At 47.2% G+C, this 22663-nt stretch overlaps 1 protein-coding gene across 2 annotated transcripts in view; it reads right to left on the reverse strand.

The window, feature by feature from the left end:
• The window catches only part of RALGAPB (Ral GTPase activating protein non-catalytic subunit beta), a 1758088-nt gene that overhangs the window by 650284 nt on the left and 1085141 nt on the right, over positions 1 to 22663 (reverse strand). For both annotated transcript variants that reach the window (XM_086932393.1, XM_086932392.1), the window contains exon 20: positions 15457 to 15563. In XM_086932393.1, coding sequence (XP_086788519.1) covers positions 15457 to 15563 — 107 coding nt within the window. The remainder of the gene's footprint in view (positions 1 to 15456; positions 15564 to 22663) is intronic.

The raw sequence follows: 22663 nt of genomic DNA on the forward strand, positions 1-22663 counted from the left end.
TTTTGTACGGCCTGACATTTCTTGGCGCCCACATAACCTACGAAGAGTTGGTTGTCCACCCAGGAATCTTTAGTGCAATCAAGGTAGGAGGACAGCGCACCTTTTGGGTCTAGATGGTGGTCTCCTCCTCTTTGGAAGGGTGCGGATGTGAGAAGAAGGTGGGCAAAGTGAAGCTCTGACCTATGCGGAAAGAGGTAACCACTTTGGGTAAAAAAGAGGGCCAAGTGCGAAGGACCACTTTGTCAGGGTGGACTGTAAAAAAGGAGGCTTTGAGGATAGAGCCTGAAGTTCACTCACTCTGCAAGTAGAGTGATGGCGAGCAGGAAGGAAGTCTTCAAAGTAAGAAGTCGAAGAGGACAGTTGTGTTTTGGCTCAAGGGGAGCACACATAAGGTAAGTAAGGACAAGGTTCAAGTCCCATTGGGGCATTACGATAGGGGAAGGAGGAAAGAGATGTGTAATGCCCCATAGAAGTCTACGTAAAATAAGGGACTTGAAAAGAGAAGGCTAATCAAGAAGGTGAAGCAAAAGGAGGGTTCCTTTCTGTGGTTTTATTTACATTTAGTTGTCTTTATGTAAATGCAACTTGTAAAGCCAAACACCTGTCCACAAACTCAAATAACCTCAGTAACACATATATCAACAGACCGTGAATTATAAAAAATGTCACATTTATTTAGAGAAAAGAGAGAATATTTCTTATATCAAATAATTACACATATACAGTTTCTTACTAAAAGGTTACATACAATTAAGTAACAAAATTAAAAACAATTTAAAAAGCAGTGTTGTCGACGCGTTTCGGTGCTTGAGTAGATAGAACACCTTCCTCAGGACTATGATTAAAACTTCATGGATTTTATCGGTACAGAGTACCTCTTGTATTAAAGGAGACTTTTCCAGGCGCTATGTATGTAGCGAGTTCGATCACTTTAGGGATGGCATATTTTTTCCTCAAGGCTCTGCAAGATACTTTCAGGCCGTTACTTCTTGTTAACCTTCGGAAGTCGACCTGTGCACCTGCTTACCTCATACGGTGTTTTCACGGACCATCCGCCTGGTCTCCCCGGTCTCCTTTTGCTACACTTTTCCCAGTCCTTTCTGGGTAGAATAGGGAAGACTCTCTCCTTTTCCGACTAATCAAGAAGGTGAACCTTTAAGAGTGCCCAAGGCAGAGCACAGCTGGGCTAAAGAAAGGCTGAACAAGAGGACCTGAGAAAGAGAGGGGATCCACAGCCTTTGCTATGCACCATGCCACAAATTTGTTCCATCAACAGGCGTACACCGTTTTAGTGGAGGCACGCCGGGTTGCCAAGATGACATTACAGACTTCAAGAGGAAGGTCAAAAGTGGTCAACTGTCTACGCTCAATCTCAATACAAAGATTTGGAGGCTGGACAGGTTCGTGCAGAGGACCGTCTCCTGCTGCTGAGACAGAAGATCCCCCCGAAGAGGCAGTCTGATAGAAGAATCGATGGCCATGCTCAAGAGCTCGGGGTACCGGACTCTTTGTGCCCAGTCCAGAGCCACAAGAATGACTTTGGCCCGGTCGCACTTGATCTTCTTCAGCACTCTGGGCAGAAGTGGTACAGGGGGAAAGGAGTACAAGAGGTCGCAGGTCCACTCGTGATGGAGAGCGTCACCGAGCGAGTGCGCCATGGAAATTCCAACACGCAGAAGTGCTCACACTTCGCGTTCTCTTGGGTGGCAAACAGATTTAACTAAGGCTCTCCCCACTGCTGAAAAATACCTTGCACCACCTCTGAGTAAAGACGACATTTGTGATCCATCATGCACACACGGCTGAGTTAGTCGGCCCTGGCGTTCAGAGAACCTGCCAGGTGTTGAACCACCGGGGATACGCCCTGATGTTCCAGCCATGTCCAAAGGCAAAGAGCCAATTGGCATAGGGTCCACAAACCCACTGCACCCTGTTTGTTGCAGTGCCACATGGCAGTAGTGTTGTCTGTGAACACCTGACCACTCTCCCTTTGAGAGAAGGAAAGAATGTCTTCAGTGCAAGACGGGTTGCCCGAAGCTCCAAAACGTTGATGTGGAGACTGGACTCTGCCGGACACCAGAGACCTCTCACCTCTGCCTTTCCTGGATGACCAGCACATCCCAGAAGTGACGCATCCATCACTACTGTGAACTCTGGTTGGGGAAAGGAGAGATGGATCTGCCACAGACCAAATCCTGGTTCTTGAGCCACCAGTGCAATTGACGTGCTGTCCCCTCTGAGATCTGAAAATCAAAAAGAGAGAGTACCCCACTATCACCAGGGATCAGGGTACAAGGACAACCAGTCTAGGGAGAATCCCTGGGTGCACACTCACACGGGAAATTTATTTCCGTATTTCGACCATCTATGTATTACCCCCCCTAACAGGCCAAATGGTCACAGAAGAGAAAAAGAGGTCATATTCCACACTAAAATAGAACGTTCACAATCTGTTTAATAAAATGAAATTTTTACAAAGGTTTTATACACGCATAAACCAATTAAAATAGCAAAGCAAAATGTTTAAATTCATAAATTTTAAAAACAGAAGTCTAAATACAATTCAGTGTAAACGATATGCAGGCATAAATTCATTTATCACACTTCATATATCACAAGAACCATATTAAAAAGCATATTAAAAAACAGATATGACAGACAAAAGTGCTAGACAATAATAAGAAAAAAACCCTCTACACTGTGGCCTATGGATTTCTGTGCCACTTGAATGTCTAGATCCAATGGTCTTTCATCTATTAGCACGTGGTATAGTCAGTAGTACCCCTGATAGATTAGTATCCACTGCTTCCTAGACCCTGTTTGGATTCTGCGCAACAAGAAAAAAAGAATGCGTCGACGCGTTTCGGTGCTGTGGACACTCGATGTAGTAGCACCTTCCTCAGGACTGCCGTTTCTTTGGGGTCACCGGCTTCAGGGATTGTTTTTTACCACCCTCCCCAATGGGAAATAGTTTGATCCCCGGGGGGTTCTCTGGGCAGCTATACTGTTTTGTGCCTTCTCAATTGGCAGGGTAGATTCTTCCTCTTAGTTGCAATATAAAGCTTTCCACTTTATAAAAGGGTTTGCATGTACTTTTCCGATGCTCCACTTTGACTGTATATGTCACTTAAAATTGATAAAATTGTTTATGGACGGGCATCTATCTGCACTGTTTCATTAGGCAGCTTGATTTATTCTCTTAAGCTCCCTATCCGCGTGTCTGCCTCGTCCTTTCATTCTCTCGAAATACGGAAATAAAATACATTTCCAGTGTGAGTGTGCACCCAGGGATTCTCCCTAGACTGGTTGCCCTCTGAGATCTGAACAACAGCAAAAAGATTGCACTGATGCTGCACCCACCGGAACTTTAGGTCCCACTCCAGAGCCAGCATATACCACCTGGCATGATCCACCAGCAGAATGCAGGAGGCCATGGGGCCCAGCAGTGTCAGAGTCAATCTCACCGAAATCCGGGATAGAGGCTGAAGAACAAGTTACATACCTTGGGTAAAGCTTTTTTAGGTGGATACAGTATATGCCTGTGGATTCCTCATCCTTTGAATTACCCCTGCGCCAGCATTCCACGGAAATTCTTTTCTTAGCTCTCCCACGTCAACAAAAACGTCATAATAGCACGGCTCCGCTCGTGACACCGTGTGACATAATTGGAGCCATAAGAAGACCTTGTCGGCGTGCTGACGTCAATTCCACCCATTTTTCGTGCCTTTGAGCGAACGAGCGAACCGACAACATACCACAAGTATATCCAGCATACAAAATATATACATAAAAACATAGCTCATGCTTGAATAAAAAGGGAAAGCTAATAACAAAAGTATTTCCTAGCAACAACTGTATGCATGAAAATGACATAATAACTGACAATGTCAGACAGCCAAAACTTTACTTGGTATAAGCAGGAGGGCCACGGGGAGGCGGGTAGTTCATTGAGGAATCCACAGGCAGATACGGTATCCACCAGAAAAAGCGTTACAGAAGGTAATTAACTTGTTCTTCTGATAAATACATCTGCCTGTGGATTCCTCACATTTTGAATTGAATCCCAAAGCCAAACCTCTTCCAGAGGAGGGTGTCCACCTGCCTATACCAAAAAGCTTGCAAAGCAGAACGTGCAAAATGGCCGTCCCTCCTAACCTCTGAATCCAAGCAGTAATGCTTCGCAAAGGTGTGGAAGGAGGCCCAAGTTGCTGCCTAACGATTGTCAACAATAGGAGCACCTCTAGCCAAAGCAGAAGACGACGACTTGGCTCTGGTGGAATGAGTTCTAATACCTTCAGGTGGTTCCTTCTTGGCCAAGGAGTAACAGATCATGATGTATAAGACGATCCACATTGAGAGTGTTTGCTTGTGGACAGCCTTGACTTTCATACATCCAATTTAGGCCACAAAGAGCTGATCGTCCAGTCTTAGATCCCTGGTTCTTTCCAGGTAGAAGCTGACATCCATCCAGACGATGATGTCTCTCCACCTCCATGGGAGGGGGAGGATAGAAGGTAGGTAAAGTAATAGACTGTCCTAAATGAAAATGAGTGACCACCTTAGGCAGGAAAGCAGCCTTTGTCCTGAGAACCATGTTTTCTGCATGAATGGTCAAGAACAGAGGTTTAGAACTAAGAGCCTGAAGCTCACTTACCCTCCCGGCTGAAGTAATAGCAATCAGAAAAAACGCCTTAAAAGAAAGAAGCCTCAAAGGACAGCTATGAAGCGGTTCAAAAAGAGAACCCATCAAAAAAGTAAGTACCAAATTCAAATTCCACTCACGCATAATGAAGGGAGTGGGAGGAAACTTATTGGTAAGGCCCTTAATGAACCTCATAACAACAGGAGACTTAAATAAAGATGGCTGGTATGGCAAACAGAGGAAAGCTGACAAATAACCTTTAACTGTAGCCACAGGACAACCCTGCTGGGCCAAGGAAAGTGAGAATCCCAAAATGTCAGATAAATGGGCTTTTAATGGATCAATAGATTTCTCTCCACACCATTTCACAAACTTGGACCACCTAGAGCAATAAAAAGATTTGGTGGAGTGTCTCCTGGAAGATAACATAACATCCACCACATCCAGTGGGAGAGAGAAAGAACTCAGGTTGCCCCGTTCAATCTCAAGGCATGAAAGTGCAAGCTCTGCAGGTGGGGGTATAAAACCTACCCCTGCGACTGCCGAGAGGAGGTATTCCCTGAAAGGGGGACAGAGCGGTGGGTACGATGAGAGGTGAAGTTCATCTGTGTACCACACCCTTCTTGGCCAATCAGGAGCAATCAGTATGACTTGAGCCCAATCTTGGCGAATCTTCCTCAGAACTCCAGGAATCAAAGGTATGGGAGGAAATGCGTAATGGAGTTGCGAGCCCCAATCCAATTGAAACACGTCCCCCAATGCTCCCTGCATCGGATACTGGAGGCTGCTGAATAACGGTCAGTGCGCGTTCTCCCGAGTGGCAAAAAGGTCCACCTGAGGAAACCCCCTCATCTTGAAGATGAGACGGACCACCTCCGGATGAAGACGCCACTTGTGATCGGTCGAGTAATGCAGACCGAGACTGTCCGCACACACATTTAGCACCTCGGCCAGATGATTTGCAATTACCCAAATCTGATGGCTTTGAGCCCAGGACCAGAGTCAAATAGCCTATCTGCAGAGATGATACGACCCTACCCCTCCCTATTTGTTTATGTACCACATCGCAGTAGTGTTGCCCGTCAGGACTTGAACAGACTGACCTCGAAGGTAGGTAAGGAAGGCCTTGAGAACCAAGGGGATTGCTCGCAATTACAAAAGGTTGCTGTGAAGCAACCTTTCCTCTGGAGACCAAAGACCTTTGACCTCAGGAAATAACTTGAGTAACAAATGGTCCTCTGAAAACCAATCTTGGCGAGGAGGGTAAGGAGGTGGACACTCCTCCACAAGACCCAATGGTCCAAAGTAACCGATTTCCAATCTTGTAGAAGATGTGGGATCTAGAGCTGCTTTCCTGTCGTACCAGTGGTGGGGTCTGGAGAGAAGAAGGAGGAAGACTGTTGCCTGTAAGCTCCTTGAAGATGTCCTCTACCTTTACCTCAGTATGATCGTTAGAGAGGATTCTGCTGCTGTTGTTGCTGAGGCTGCTGTCGGCCACTAAAGGAAGCGGACTTCCCAAAACCTGGATACGTCTTGTAGCGGTGACACCAGCGCCAGCGTAGATGGAGGACCTTCCGAGGTAGGCAATGGCACCATTCGAATCTGGGGCACCGGAAACTGCCAAGATGGAGCCGTCAGCATAAAAGGCAGGAAAGGTGCCTGGGCATATTGTTAAGGGATGCCCAAGTTTAAGGCAAGCGGATCCACAGGGCCAGAAGGTGCACCGGTAGGTTAAGATGCCCTGGCAAACATGGCATTAAGGAAATGCGATGGATCTGATCCTGACCTTGGAAAAGTAGGATAAGAATCCGAGCCCCACTGGTCTTGAACCATTCAAGGCCGTACAGGAAGCTGGAGTTGCAGGGCCAGAGACATCGGCGCCCAAACAGGCGAAGCCACAGGAGCTGGAGAAGTCTCCCTGGGAGCCATAGGACTCCTGGGCGCCAGAGAACCTCTGGGCAACAGAGACTCCAAGTGAGTCAGTTAATCCACCAGAGTTGAAGAGTGAACCGGGCGTCGCCTGCTGAGAAGGCGACGGAGAGATAAAGTATTTTTCACTATGCTGCTTTACTGGAGAGGCTGATCTCGAAGCCCTATCCTTCGAAGATTCGGTAATTCAAAAGGTGAGGAATCCTCAGGCATATGTATCCATCAGAAACATCAGTATCATAGCCCGAATATCCAGGACTCGCTGCTCGGGAGGATAAGCACGAAACTGCGCTGTATCCAGAACTTCTCCGATGAAAAGGAGCTTCTGAGAGGGAGTGAGGTGTGACTTTGGCACGCTGATAGTGAATCCCAGCGAGTGCAGGAAGTCCTTTTAAGTCTGGAGGAGGGAGACAACAGCCTGTGGCGAGCCCGCCTTCAACAGCCAGTCGTCGAGATAGGGGAAGAGTGGACCCCTGATCTGCGCAGATGAACTGCGACCACCGCCATCACTTTTGTGAACACCCGAGGGGCGCTGGTAAGGCCAAAAGGAAGCACGCTACACTGAAAATGCTCGTGGCATACCGTGAACCATAGGTAACGCCTCTTGGCTGGCAAAACAGGGTTATGGAAATAGGCTTCCTCCAAGTCGAGCGCTACCATTTAGTCTCTGGGCTCGTGGCAGACAGGACCTGAGCCAATATTAGCATCTTAAACTTCTACTTCCGGAGGAAGCAGTTGAGGGCCCGGAGGCCTAAGATAGGAGCAGGCCTTTGTCCTTCTTGGGCACCAAGAAGTAGTGGGTGTAGCAACCACAATCTACTTCTGGCACAGGGACACTTTCAATAGCGCCCATGGCACAAAGAGCAGCAACTTCCTGATGGAGAAAGGCCAAGTGATCCTCTGACATGCGTTGGAAGGATGGTGGCATAGAGGGAGGGAGGGGTAGTCTTGAAGGGGAGGGAGTAGCCCCTTCGGACTATCTTGAAAGCCCACCTGTCCAATGTGATGTTTTGACAGTGTAAGAACGAACAGTTGTCGCAACGTCTTCAACCGCCTTGAGGATTGGACCTCCCTGCTATGAAAACTAAAACAATAGCCCTTCTGCTATTGTCACCTGTTCACAATCTGATGAAAATATTGCCAATTTAAGTATTGTATCTTGCCTAGGAATATGGTGCCTTCACACTAAATGATATGTATTCACATTTTTGACCAGAACACCTGATTTATATATTGCCCTTACAACCAATTCAAATGCAATGTTTATTTAGTTTGCAATTTCAGCAGAACCGTCTGCCATACAATGAATGTTTAAATGAAATTTAATATAACTGTATAGTGCCCCTTTGGCTAATTTTAATTAACCATGCATAGTTTGCACCCTTTTCTCGATCTTTTTTCCAGCTTTATTCATTTTACTATATAATTCACTACATCTCTATACCATCTTAAAATGGCTGCTTCATTCACCACCTTAGTGCTTCCTCCATTTCCATGCCGCCAATCACGCGCGTCCTTATCACATGACATCGGTTAACTCCCTTAAATGATTAACTCATTTCCTACGGCGCAACGGATACCCCGCTGGAGCCGTGCTAAACTGTCCTTCGAGTAACTACTCCGTAAGTCCAATTTCAGTATAGCCTCCCTGTACCTTGTGCGGCCCCCCATGCGGCTCACTAACCATTCCTCCTCATTCCACAGGCAACAGGCCGATCGCACAATCCGCAACGGCTATTATGATTTAAAGTGACTGACTCCTGGCACCACGGATTCCCTGTTGATGCCTTGTTAAACCACGCCGCACTCGCTATCCAGAGACGGCACATTTTCCAACTGAATTCTAATGATGAAAACGGACCTTTAGCTGCATTGGCTCTCTTACCCGTGTTCCTTCACTATACTCATGTGAGCCTCTACCTACAGGTATAACTCCTGTTTTAACAAGACCGATTCGCTCGCTTCCAGAATCACCCCAATCTTAAGAGGGAGATGCAAAGCCCTCTCCGGTAACTATTTTAACTATGTTCGCGACATGTTCACTCCTGACGTGGCCTTAGTTCACCTGTTAAAAAAATGCGCTCAACACAAATGCCTTGTGCCCATTATCTCACTCGTGGAACAACCACATCTAATGGTTAGACTTTATTTTCTAGGCCGACCAGTCGGCACGCTCAGTTCACTGTTTTCGCCAAAGTAGCATCCTCCTTTTAGTGATTGCACCATGCCAAATCAATCCTAACTGTCTCCATTATCACAATAAATTGTCTTCACTGTACTAGTCGGTCTTCCTCACCATCTTATAAATTGCGGCATGCTCACAAAATTCGTATTGGCTATATGAATCTTCATCCAATTCCTTTTACTGCACCAGTCGGTCCTTTTCTGCACCCCTTGTCCACCACACATATGTGCTCATGTAATGTAGTAAATTGTAAAAAAGTGGTTTTAACATGCAAATGGTCTCTAATATGCCGCATTTCTTTTCCCTCTTCCCTCCCACATTTTTCCCTTATTTGTAAATGTGTATTTTCCTTGATGTAAGGATTGTCAAACAGATCTTTGTTTGTACACAGGCATGTTATGATTCACTGTCCTGAAGATGATCCCTTGTATCTAAGTTGGGGATCGAAACGTCGACACACTGTACCATATGTTACTAAAAAACTGTGGATATAATGTACAATGGTACTAATAGAAAAATTAAGTCTGCCTAGCAAATATTAGAAACCAGACCACCCCTCTTGCCTGTACCCCTTCCCACCTACCCCTTGTTTTGTCCGTATGGGTAGCAGGTTGCGCTCCACTTGTAAATTATTCTTGTCACTAATTGTTTGAATGAATATATCCCTGAAATAAACTCTGTCCGACTGGACAAACACCATATTGTCTATCTAGCATATGTTACATTGTTGCTCTTTACCGATTGTCTAGGGACCACTGTCTTTAGTATAAAGTATATTCTGGAGGGCAGCTCCCAGGGAGATGGCAATCAGTCGGCCCCTTCAGGATTTCGAAGGATATGCAATCGGGTTGGGGAGACTCAGAAGGATTACGCAGGAAAGCGCAGAAGTTGTGCGTCGAGGTGAGAATCTATTTTATCGAGGATTGGGGTCCAGTATGGTTGGATGCAGTCACAGCTCCACTAAAGATGCTCCAGGATGCCTATCTCCCTGCAGCCTCTCCAGCGCAAAGCGCTTAGGGGCGGGGCAAACTGGTGAAGGCGCTCTGGTGTGTATTACCAATAGGTGGCCACTTTAGTGAGTGTCTCAGTGAGGCCTGTGTTGTATGCGGAGTGTCGGGCCCTATAATAAATGCCGTCCCATTCTTTGCTGGATAGTGTCCTCCCTAGCTCCGACTCCCAGCGCATCTGTCCTGCATTATATGTGACTGCAGCAGTGGATAGTAAATGTCTATAGAGGTCAGAAATTAGCTTTTTATCAGAGGATCGGGTAATTAGCCACTTCTCATATGGAGTCAAGAGAAGCTGCGCACCAGGTTTAATCGGCGGCTGAAGGGCCCAATGCCTAAGCTGTAAATAGGGCAGTTACTCCGTTTCTGGGATGCCGTAATCAGTTTTGAGTTGTGGGAACGGGGTGATTACCTCTAGGTCAAACAGGTGTCCAAGGGATCGACTCGGGGTGTGGCACCAAGTTGTGAATGCATTAGGGTCCATGCCTGGGTGGAAGCCTGGATTATTGAACAGTGGTGTTAGAGGGGAAGGGAATGAGGTCAGCTTGTGTGTGATGTCAGTGCGGTTCAAGGACTCCATGGTCGTGCTTGTGATGTAAGATGCATAAAGATTAGGTGGCCTATGTGTCTTCTGGAGGAAGGGAATACCTTGCAGTGGCATGGCCGCAACCACTTGGTCTTGGAACAGCCAGTGCTTTTTGGATTTCGAACTGCTCTATTCCACCAATTAGCGTAGCGAAAAAATAAAGCTGTGTGTCAGGGATCCCCACTCCTCCCTGCTCCGGGGGCAAAATTACAATTGCATGCTTGAATTGCAGCTTGCGACATTGCCATATAAAGCGTGCCAGGTCCAACCGGGCCTGTTGAATCCATCCAGCAGGAGGACGCAGGGGGAGGGTCTGGAAAGGTAGAGGATCTGGAGAACTATTGTCATTTTAGGAGCTGTTATTCTACCCAGCCAGGAGAAGGAATAGTGTTTCCATTGGCTCAACTCCTTGCAGAACTTCAGTCCTCGCAACTTGTGGCGCCGTGACTGGAGCCAGCGGCGCAGGATCCTTTGGCGCCGGAGTCGGTGGCGGAGCCACCGGGCCAGCAGGATCTAGACACGGGTCCGCGGGGCCCGAAGGCGCGCCGGCAGGAGCCCGAGGCCTGTAAATGCGGTCCAAAGCAGCAAGGCATTCTTGCATCCGTTCGAGAATCGCCGATGGACCCGGGTATGGCGGGTAGGCCGCGGGACTCTTCGACTCTAGAGGAGCCGCAGGGGCAAGGCCCCTGTCCCCCTCGTCCGCCTCCGAGGAGCGTTGGGGGGACGTCAGAGAGTGAACACGCATCTTCAACTTGTTTTTATGGTGACGCTTACCGGAATCAGAAGGCGAAGACTTGGAGTCCGAGGAGCGACGTCTCCGGTCCTGCGAGCGGTCCTGGGAGTGCCCCCTAGATTGAGAGCGGCGACGCGACAAATGCTGGACCACCAGCAACTTCCAACGCCGCTCCCACAAGGCCTTGGGGGCCTTGGCACAGCAGTCACGGGAGTCGTGGTCAGCCTCCAGGCAGTAGAGGCAAACATCGTGGGGGTCCAGCCACGACATGTTACGGTGAAAGGTCCCCCAGGACTTAAAGCCGGGCATCCCTGTGTGCACCAAGAGAAAAATGGGGAGACAAAAGTCTCAAAATATTGGTAAAAAAAGAGACCAAAGTACGTGCTCAATCTGGATCTGCTCTTACTGGCGCTGAAAAAGAAAGAACTGACATCAGCGCGCATGGGTGGCACCTAAGTTCTCTCTGTGACGTCATCTCAGCGCTGACGACTCCAGTGACGAACACAGAGCCGCAGGACACCACCTACTGATGAGCAAGGGTACTGCTAAGCAAAACTTTCCGGATCCAGTCTGACGCCTGGGGATATTCTAAGGTAAGGAATCTGTCTCTTTCAGATATGTGCTTTACTGAGGTCAGGTTTTAAGTACCATACTAAATTTAAACAGTACACAAATAGTTTTTTTGTTTATGCGTGCATGTGTATATACTTTACTTACGGATGGTTCATGTCAAATCTATGTGTTCATGTATACAATATTGTGGCATTAGGCTAAGGTCTAGTATTGTTGCCAAAGCTGTGGTACTAAATAAAAATATAATGCAACAACAATCCTGAATAAAACACCGTTTTGAGGTAAAAGAGGAAGTGCTCCGTGTGTAAACGGAGCTAGCCCTCACACACATCAGGGAAACGCTAAGGAACCCCATCCATGCTCATGCCCCCCAGCTTCAAGATCCCACATCCCAGATCCAGACCTGCTACCATCATAGCCCCTACCTGCCTTCCATTCCCCTCACCCCACCTCACCTCACCGAGCGATCCCTTGCACCCGTGTCTTCATGGGTGAATCAAATCGGGAGACAGAGATACAAATAGAGATTTTATGTAATTATGCCCTTGCAATGTGTACGTATATCACTGTTTACTCACGCGGTCACTGAAATAAGAACTCTTCGACAAACAAGAAATAATTTGTCTTCATAGTGCATTTGGGTTGTAGCACTCTGAACTTCAGAAGCTTATTAGAATAATTAATAGGATACTTCTGAAAAGCATGTTTTAAACCGCATACCAAATGAGCTAAATCTAGTGGAAATAAGTAACAAAATTATTCAGTCTTTTCAGAATGTGCAACGCTGCTTAAAATTTTGATCAGCGGGGGAGGAGCCAGGTCGCGGACCAAGATGGCCGCTCGGGCTCCCGGCTCCGCCGGCCGCGGTCTCCCACCACCACATCCAGCTTCTTAACCAGCGCCTTTCTTATGTTCCCGCACGGCAGAGGTGTAGCGGCGCCGATCCATGCGCGCCCGAGTGCTCTGACGGCTTTATAGCCGGAGATGTGCAGTCTCAAAGTTTGCGGCCCGCCCCAGCCTGAAGCCGGGGTCTAGGGTACTGAAATGCCTGGCCCCGAACGCAACAACGGCAGGGTGTGTGGCGGAAGTGCCGGTCTGGGACAGATGAAGACTTGGATTTACCCGATTTTTGACGGCGATTCTCATACAGTGCCACAGCAATGTTGAAACTTGATTCGATGCTTTTCTGCGGAAGCTTGAGGTAAAGACCCCCCCCCCCCAGCTGGTCATTCTGTGGATGTGTGCCCCGTGCAAATCGTATCGATCCCGACGGCGGTGAGTGTCTCCCAATACCCCCGCTGGGTCTATCTGCCTGCTATTTGATGAGCGACCGTGGGACACTTCTCGCCTAGTGGGATACGCTCCGTGTGGGAGCGCCTTGCACGCAATTGCACCTGAGGGGATCTCGAGACCGATCCTGATCTGCTCTGCAGGGGCCACGGAAAGGACGCTACCGGACACCTGGAGCGGATCGGCCTGGTGTGATGGAGCCTCGGCAGATGCTATGACTGCCGCTACTGGGGTAGAGATGGAGGACCTGCGGCTGGGGGAGGTCATGGCGGCCATTGCTGACTTGCACTACGCATACAACACCAGATGGAGACCGTGGGGAGAGACCTGGATGCTGCTGTGCGTTGGGGTCGTCCAGGTGGAGCGGCTCCTGCCTTGATACACGGATAACTAGAGATTGTGAGACAGGTTGATTGTTAGCAGTTGGCTCATGGGTGCCCCCAGGACTTGGTGGTCTCGGGGCTGGATGGTGACATCCTGTGGGCCCACGCTCGACAGAGGGATAGTGGCGCTGTGTGCTGTCCGTCAATCACAGCGGAGGTGGAAGATCCGATGATGGCGTCACTATTGGGAGCATTACCTTTTCCCGATGATCAATTGCTCGATAGCGGCGGGCAGCGGTGGCGCTACGACAAGTCCTTTTCCCTTTGTTCTGGACTGATGCTGAAGAGCGAGCGCCATCTCTTCTACTCTTTGATGGCTCTTAGATATTTGGATGACTACGTCTTTCGAGCGACATCACTGTGTATTGCCGTACCTCCAGATGGCATCCCCTTCCCAGTCCGGTACTTTGACTCACCTACACCTGTAACAGAGAGTCTGGGTTGCAACCGTAAATTGGACCGGGCGGACCTGGGTTGAGTATCGTGATACTACTTTCAGTGTGGGGCCAATGCGGGACTTTTTTACTTATGTCATGATGGTGCCAACTGCAGACTGGCAAAGATCGAACCCACTCAAAATACGTTTATTGTATTGCATTCCAGCTTTCTATATGGAGTGGGTACTTCCTGTGGTGGGGGGAGGGGGGTAGGCGTGGGCTGTGGGCCTGTCCTGGTGTCCTCCTCCGTTCTCTTTCTTTTCTTTTTTTTTCCTTTAGTTTTTCTTCAACTTAGTCGAGCGATAGCTCTCTTCCGCTCTCTTCTACATTTCGGGTTCATATAACGGGCGACAGGCACGCTGCTGAGGGGGAGGCCGTAGCCATAGGCAGGGGTGCAGGGTGGGGGGTTTGGGGAGGGGTATTACTGTTTTTCTTTTTCTGTTTCTAGGGCCCCTTTTTTCTTACCTGTTACTCTTAGCTTTCCCTTTACTCTTTTTTCTTTCCCCTCCTTTCTGGGAACCAAGTGATAGGTTGCTCACCGTACGTTCTTCTGGTTCTAATTACGAGGGTGGATGTTTCTTTAAAAAAGTTTTAAGATGCAGCGGGCATGTACTGCATTGGAGTGCGAACTGTACTATTTAATTGTCTATCCTGTTTACTACGCACTAGTGTCAACGCCCTGCCTGTATTAGTCCTGACTGCGAAGATCCTGATTACTGACAACCCTTGCTATGATGATCGTTTGATTGTACGGCGCCTGATCCTGTTTTTTTCCTAAATTTTTATAAGAAACCTCTTTAATCCTGGTACCTATATGGTACGGTCATTATCCTGAGTTGCAATGGGGCAATTGGGAGGCAGGCTGTTACGTACTTATGGCTTTTATTGATTTGCTGCCCGTGATTGTAACTGCTTTATGTATCAATAAAGGTTTACCAAAGATTAAAAAAAATAATAATAATATTTTTGATCAGCGACATGTTCGGTTCTGCCTTTGAATATGCTTTGCTTGAAAGGAAAAAGTCAGCAATAAATAACCTGGCACCTTTTATTGGTGCAACCAACCTTTACCTCAGAGAAGAAACTGTTAATAACAGTAGTTTGGCGCATTCGCAATGTTGCTGCTGAGTAATAATAATAATATAATAATATAATAATAATAATAGGGAATGTAGGAAGAATGCATACATACTTAGATTACAAATAAATATTTGGTGATTTTCAAATCGGTTCTGATGAACTTCAACGTTTCCTATTGTAAAGTAAGCAGATAAGGGCAGATGGCATCCAAAAGTATGCACCTAGATGCTGACGATGTTGCAGATTCACTGATAAACTCTTTGCTAGTTAAGTGTTTTTATAGGTTTCTTTAAAACTGTATGAAAATACATAAGTGGTGAATTGGCATCTGTCAAAAGGCCCATATGAACAAAACATTTCACTTGATACTAGTTACAACAGTGAACAGTCTAAATATCAACCGTTTGATCAATACATAACAGTAAACCAGTGGTGCAACACAAAATGATACCCTTCCCAACCCCTGACAAATGTGGAGAGGGGGCTGAGACTCCCATATAACAAACATGTTCATTGGACTGAACCCCAGCAGTAACCTGCACTAAGCCCCTGCAGAAAGCATACATGTGTGCATTGTTCTACTAATCCTTTTAGGATTTGTAAATATTTACCTTTTGATTTTTTCTTGTTTCTCTTGGTAAATGACAAAGCTGCATGGCCCACGCATGTCTCCCTGACATACCTCGGATAAGCACACTGATGGATGGGCACGGATCAGCTACAACATAAACAGGCAAAAAGGCTGTTAGTGTATGTCTTCAGAGTTTCACTCAACCATAGATTAACTCAAGTTGCCTGAAAAAAGCACAAGATACGGACATGGTACATTTTAGGCTCTTATATCAACATTAACTTGTATTTTATACTTGTGAGAATGTCTTCCCATACAGGGGAGCAGGTTAGAGCATTACATGCACGAAAATCAAAAACATACAACTTCTAAGTCCTAGCAAAGCGTTGTATGTGTTTAAAGCCTTGGTAAGGTCCTTTCACAAGCCATACCCCAATATAAACACGTGTTGTCTCTCATTCATGAATCTCGAGAGCAAGAATAGAAGGGTCATAAAGAGAAAGGACAGCCTGCAGGACTATTCATTTTGCAATTTTATATAGCAAGAACTTGGCTTAAGGGCATTAGAGAGCTTTACATGAGCACCAGATTACATGACATAGGTCAGATTCTTTTCAGTCATGGTACGGTGAGTAGAAGAATCACAGGCTGTAGAGCCAACGCCAAGTGTCGAACCTGGTTCTCCAGATCCAAAGTCGGCATCAGGGACATTTTAAGGATTTTGGGGGTCTAGGGCCAATAATATTTTTGGGGCCCAATTCAGAAACTCTTTGTATTTAATAACTTTTTCAGCTATTCATTCATTTATGCCCTCTTAGGCAAGTACACAGGAAGTTCCATCTTAACTACACTTGGGACCCACATCACAAGGAAAATGTTACTTACTGCATAATCATCTGTTCGTGCCAAGTAGTGTTGTAGATTCACATGCTGTGCCATCTAGTGCTGGGCTCGGTCGTGTACAACGTGTCCTTCTTCAAAGAAGTATTTCGAGTTCAAAGCACAGTGACTTACTACTACGACCAGTAATGAGCTTATGCTTCATAGTAAAGATTGTTTTCCTGCACGGCGGGTGAGGATGGAGATGGAACCAAAAGTGACAGTAGATAACAAAGCAAAGAAAAAGGAAAAAAGTAAAGAAATGTAAGAAAGCTTCTTCAACAGCCAAAAGCTTCCAGGAAGGAGGGTGTGTGCATGTGAACCTACAGCGCTACATGCCACAAACAGATGCTAACAGGCTAAGTAACATTTTACGTTTGTGGCATGTTTAGCTATATCTACACGTGTTCTGCATAGACTGTAAAGCAGTTCTCCTCTAAGCTGTGGCTAGCCAGAGGATGTTGCATAGCGTTGAAAAAGTGTACATAGTACCGCCTGGCCCACTAGAGCTTGCTGATGCGCTAGGACATCCACACAGTAGTGTTTGGTGAACGTGTGTGGTGTGGACCACGTAGCTAGTTGCCCTGCAGATCTCAAGCCTTGGGATGTTACCCAAAAAGGCAATTGAGGCTGCTTTCTTGTGTGTAGAAGGTGAAGTGGATGGAGCAGGAGCGGTCTTTTCACCTCGTCACAGCAGTTTGAATGTACTTGACCAGACAGTGAGCTATTCCTGCTTTAGAAATAGGACTGATTTTTTATGGTTTAGCATAAGCAATTTTTTTTTTTTAATTAAATTCCTTTGTCCTATCAATGTTACATCTAGTGTGGAAAATGTTTTCCCTGCTGCTGAATCTGGATGTGGGAAGAACACCAGGAGTTCAATTGCCTGGTTGAGGTCCAAAGGAGAGGCCACTATCGGTAGAACCTTTTTTCTTTTCTTTATAAGGACTACCCACTTGGCGTGACCCTTGAAAAAATGTCTCTTCAAAGAGGACCACTTGGATTTCACTCATACACCGGAGAGAAGTGATTGCGACTAGAAACTCTACCTTCCAAGGCAGAAACTGGCGAGAGCAAGCATGAAGGGGCTTAAAAGGCGGTCCATGAACTTATTGAGTACTACACTGAGGTTCTAAGATGGGGCAGGGAGTAATCTGGGGTGAATAACTCTCTCAAGTCCTGCGACAAAGCCCCGATAACACAGACCCTGAATAATAAAGACTATATCCCTGTTCTGTAGATACCCACTGCAGTCAACTGCAAACGAATGACAGTGTAAGGAAGGTCTGAGCTTTGTAAGTGAAACAGACAGCAGATGATGTCTTGCACTGCTAGCTTGAGTGGATCAATGTGTTTGGGTAGACAGTAGTAGATAAACCGTTATAACTTTGCTGCATGGCAGACTTATGTAGTGGGACTACAAGCATCTTGGAGCATGGGAATACACTCAGTGGGTAAATTGAGGTATCCAAACTCTAGGACATTAGGAGCCATATAGCTAGGTTGAGCTGCTTGGGGTTGGGGTGTCTGAATTTGCCCTGGTGCTGGGTGAGATGAACAAGCTAGCTGGGAAGCTTCTCGTAAGAGACTACAGACAACTGTTGAAGAGATATGAACCAGGGTTGTCAGGCCCATGGGCTAGTCGTGAGGATGAGGATGAAGGATGTCCGTCGTAAACTTCGGACCACATATGGAAGAAGTAGGAGAGCGGGAAAAGAATAGGCAACTATCCCTGACCAGTTCATCCATATTGCCGTGCCCATGGACTGTGAGTACAGAAACTTGGAGGCAGAGCATTGGCATTTGGTGATTTAGGCGCTGGTGAACAGATCTACTTCGGGGAACCCCCAACAGTAAGTACTGGAGCAGGAGTTAACAGTGAAGTTCCTACTTGTGGGGTTGTTGCTGAATGCTGTTGAGCAGGTCTATAAAGTCATTGTCCAGTCCCGGAAGGTACTCCGCTAGTAGATGTACTCTGTGGTGGATCTCACAACACCAAATGCTCTGTGCTAATGCCGAAAGTTGGAAAGAGTGTGTGCCCCCTTGTTTCAGTTTATGATGTATGTGGCAGAGGAAATCTTTGAGAGTCAGTTGCACTGCCTGTAATTCCAGATAATTTATGTACAAAGTTTGCGGAAGGGGTGTCCACAAGCTCCTAACTGTTTAATCCTGCAGATGTGTCCCCAAACTGTGAGAGGCATCTGTGGTGATGTTCACTTGGCAACCAGGTCTTGGAAAAGCCTTAGCTGAAACAAGTTGTTGCTGCTCAACCACTACAGAGAGCAATGGCCTAAATCGACACTAGATTTTCCCAGAGACCCATTGTGCCGTCAGACAATCTTGAAGCGGATGCAGGTGTAATCGAGCATGGAGAACGATGGCGATACAGGAAGCCATTATGCTGAGAAGGTGCATTACTGTCCTGTCTTAACTGGCAATATGGCTGAAAAAGAGGCAGCAGACGCTGAAAGGTTTAGACCCTTGCAGGGCTTGGGTAAGCCTCCCCTGTGACCGAGTTTAGAGTTTCCCCTAGGAAGGGCTGCATTTGAAGGAGTTGACGGTGAGACCTCCCCACCTTGATGGTGAAACAGAGCTCATAGAGAAGATCTAGGGTGGGCAGGGTTAAGCACTGCCGTTTACTTGCACTCTTTATCAGCTAATCATTGAGGTACTGGAAAATGTGGAAGCCGTTCCTCGGGGGATGAGTGGCTATCACTGCAAGGTATTTGGTAAAGACTCTGGGAGCCGTGGTTACACCAAAAGGCAGAACTTTCAAATGAAAGTGCTGTCCACTTACAACAAACCTGAGGTAGCTACTGTGTGTTCGGTGGATCGGAATGTGAAAACAGGCGTCCTTCAAGTCAAGGGCGATGATGAAGTCTCCTTGCTGGAGCATAGGAATGATTTGTTGGAGGTGTGACCATGTGGAAGTGCTTCGACAGGATGTACCTGTTCAGGGCCTGAGGTTGAGTATGGGCCTGAGGGACCTGTTCTTTTCAGGATTAGAAAGTACACGGGGTACATTCGTTTGACATGTTGGTGTGGCAACACATGCTCTATGGCAACTTTAAATAATAACATGTCTACTCCCTCCTGGAGGAGATGCTTGCCTTCTGTGGAGAGGGAGTGTTAGTGATGGGGGTTGATGTTTGGTGGTGGAGCAGTGATGGTGTGCAAATCTACCTTGTGGATGGTGCCACCCTGTGAATAACCTCGTGATACGAAGTGTTATCATCCAGTGGGGAAGGCTTGGCTTCGGAGTTGATGTGACCTCGGCAAACAACACCATGGTCTTCCCAGGGATCATGGTGGTGCTACGGGTCATATGGGGCACCATAAGGGCTAATAGAATCCAGGGTACTGCTATATATAGTATATGACTAATGTGGGACCCATCTGGCAAAGATGGAGGAGATGGCCTCTGTGGTGGATGGGGAGTAAGGCCTTTAGATGGAGAATAGTGAACCTTGGGTAGAGGAAGAGGAGTTTTGAAGGAGACTTGGGAAGAATAGAAGCGTGAGAGGGTAGATAAGTAGTGCCTGTCTCATTGCTTCTTGCCCTTGGGAGGTGGTCTTAGCTTCAACGTAAGCTGCTCCTCAAAGGTAAGCTTCCTTTTGCGAGGAAGTGTGTGCTGCACTTTTAGCCATGGTTTTGCAGAAATATTTTCTGTTTGCAGATGAATGAAAGGCCTCCTCTACCGTTTGTTGAACTCCTCCTAGAGATGCTGCAGAATAGGGTCCTTGAGATCCTCGAAGCTCGCCTAACGCGCTGCGGATAGATGACTGAGCCAATGGCGGTTTTGGCTATAAAACCGGTCTCAAATCTGAATAGTGCTTTGGCTCCGAAGAGCCCGACTGTGCCGGCACCGGGGAACCAGGTGTTGAAGACATTGCTGGCGCAGAGGGAGGACAGGCCTTATGTGGTTGGGTCGGCTCTAAAGCTTTATGTGAGTCCCGACCATAGCTGGGATGCAGTGGCGGTCCGGACACTGTTGTGCTGTTGGTGGGATCGACGCCAACCCCCCCAGGGCATCTGCCCTAGAATCAGTGTCTAGCAGTAGTGCTTAGTAAATGTATGGACCGACTTCCAAGTGGCACCCTTTACAAATTTCGAAATAGGTATGTTACTAAGTAAAGCTGCAGTAGCTGATTTACCTCTGGTAGAGTGAGCCTTAGGCTTACTAATCAAAGTCTTGTTGCCTTTCTGATAACACAGCGGAATAAAAGGAAACAATCCACCTAGAAATGGATTGTTTAGAGGTAGCTAGACCAGTTCGGACGAGCCATAGTTTACAAATAACTGGTCTGATCTACGGATTTCCTTAGTCTTGTCCAAATAGAATTTCAAGACCCTCCTAACATCAAGGGAATGAAGCGACCGGGAAACATCCTTTACAACGCAACTTTTACCACGCAGTGCTATTTCAACGCAGGTTTTACAACGAAAACCATTACAACGCATTGCGCTGGGGGTGCTCTAAGATAAGGAATAGATTTAATTTACTATCCAACACCTTCCCTAGTGTCCACGGGGACTGGAGTTGAAATAGTAAATTAAACTTTTCACTATCCAGCACCCCAAAGCGCTATGCGTTGTAATGGTATGCGTAGTGAAACCTGCGTTGTAACAGCATGCGTGGTAAAAGCATGCGTTGTAACGTCATACATCCGAAACGACCTCTCAGCAGGAGGAGGGATTCTGAAAAAATGTAGGCAGAGTAATAGTTTGTTTCACATAAAAACTCTGAAAAAACTTTAGGGAGGAACTTAGATTGTGTCCAAATAACTACCTTAGAGGAATAAAAGACTGTATAAGGCTCTTCCACAACATAATGCCTGAAGTTCGCTAACCCTGCGGGCAGAAGTTATGGCCACAAGGAAAGCCGTCTTCTAAGACAGATGCTGAAGAGAAGCCTTATGAATGGGTTCAAACGGTTCCTTAATCAGTCGTGAAAGGACTACGTTGAGCTCCCAGGAAGGCGGAGGGCGCCTAATGGGAGGACACACTTTCTTCAATCCTTTAAGAAAATCTCTGATGACTGGGATTTAAAAAAAGGAAGTTTGCGAAGGAGTTTTTCCTATAAGCAGTTAAAGCTGCCAGGTGAACTTTGATCGAATGAAACTGAAGGCCAGATTGAGCCAAATGTAAGTATGGAAGGATTGCATCTTCCTTACAGGAAGTAGGATTCACATCCTTAAAGGCACACCAGATGCAAAATCTCTTCCATTTATATGCATATGACGTGAAGGTAGATGGTCGTTTGGCCTCCTTCAATATCTCCATATAGTCCTGACAGAGATTCAAGTGTCCGTACTGAAGCAACTCAGGAGCCCTGCCGCCAAATTCAACAACGAGAGGTTAGGGTGCACCATCTCCCCGCCGAACTCCGTCAGAAGGTCCAGCCTGCATGGAAGACGGAGATGTGGCAAGAGAGACCGTTGGAGTAGGTCTGTGAACCACCACTGACTGGGCCACTCCGGAGCAATGAGGATCATCTTGGCCCGTGATTGTGAGAGCTTGATCAGTACTGTCGGGATCAGGGAAATCGGCAGAAAAGTGTAGAGAAAGCCGCCTGACCAATCGATCCGCAGGGCATTCCCCAGAATCCCTGGTTGGTAAAACCTGGAGGCGAATTTGCGGCATTTGCTGTTGTCTGTGGTAGCGAACAGATCGACTTCGGGAGTACCCCATCTTTCGAAGATGTTGCACACCACTTCATCGTTTAAGACCCATTCGTGATTTTCTTGAATGAGTCTGCCGCAGCATTCTGAACACCTGGCAGGTGAGTTGCTGTGATGGTCAGGTTCCAGGCCAATAGCCAGCTACAGATGGCCTGGGCTTCCCGAGATAACACTCGAGATCTTGAGTCCCCCCTGCTTGTTGAGGTAGAACACTGTTGTCATATTGGCCGTCTGAACAAGCAGGGAACTGGTGTGAAACGACAGCTGGCAGGCTTTCAACGCCAAATGAACTGATTTAAGTTCCAGGAAGTTGATGTGGTACTTGGTCTCTTTTGGGGACCACGTGCCCTGTATCTGATGGTGGTCGGAATGTGCACCCCAGCCGTGGAGAGAAGCATCCGGCACTATGGTTTGCGTCGGTATCTCCTTGTGAAAGGGAATTCCCCGGAGGAGATTGCACAGAGAACACCACCATCGGATGGACTGGAGAGCCTGCTGCGACAGCTGAATCCTGTCTTCCCAATACCCCAGTTTCTGGTCCCACTGATCCTCCAGACATTCTTTCAGGGGCCTCATATGGAGGAGTGCATTCGGAGTGAGGAAGATACAGGACGCCATCGAGCCCAGGAGAGACGATACCCTCCTCACCGTCCTGGAGGGCATGGTCATGAGAGCTTGAGCCTTCCA

The sequence above is a fragment of the Lissotriton vulgaris genome, chromosome 7, assembly GCF_964263255.1.
Source record: "Lissotriton vulgaris chromosome 7, aLisVul1.2, whole genome shotgun sequence".
NCBI classification, from domain to species: domain Eukaryota; kingdom Metazoa; phylum Chordata; class Amphibia; order Caudata; family Salamandridae; genus Lissotriton; species Lissotriton vulgaris.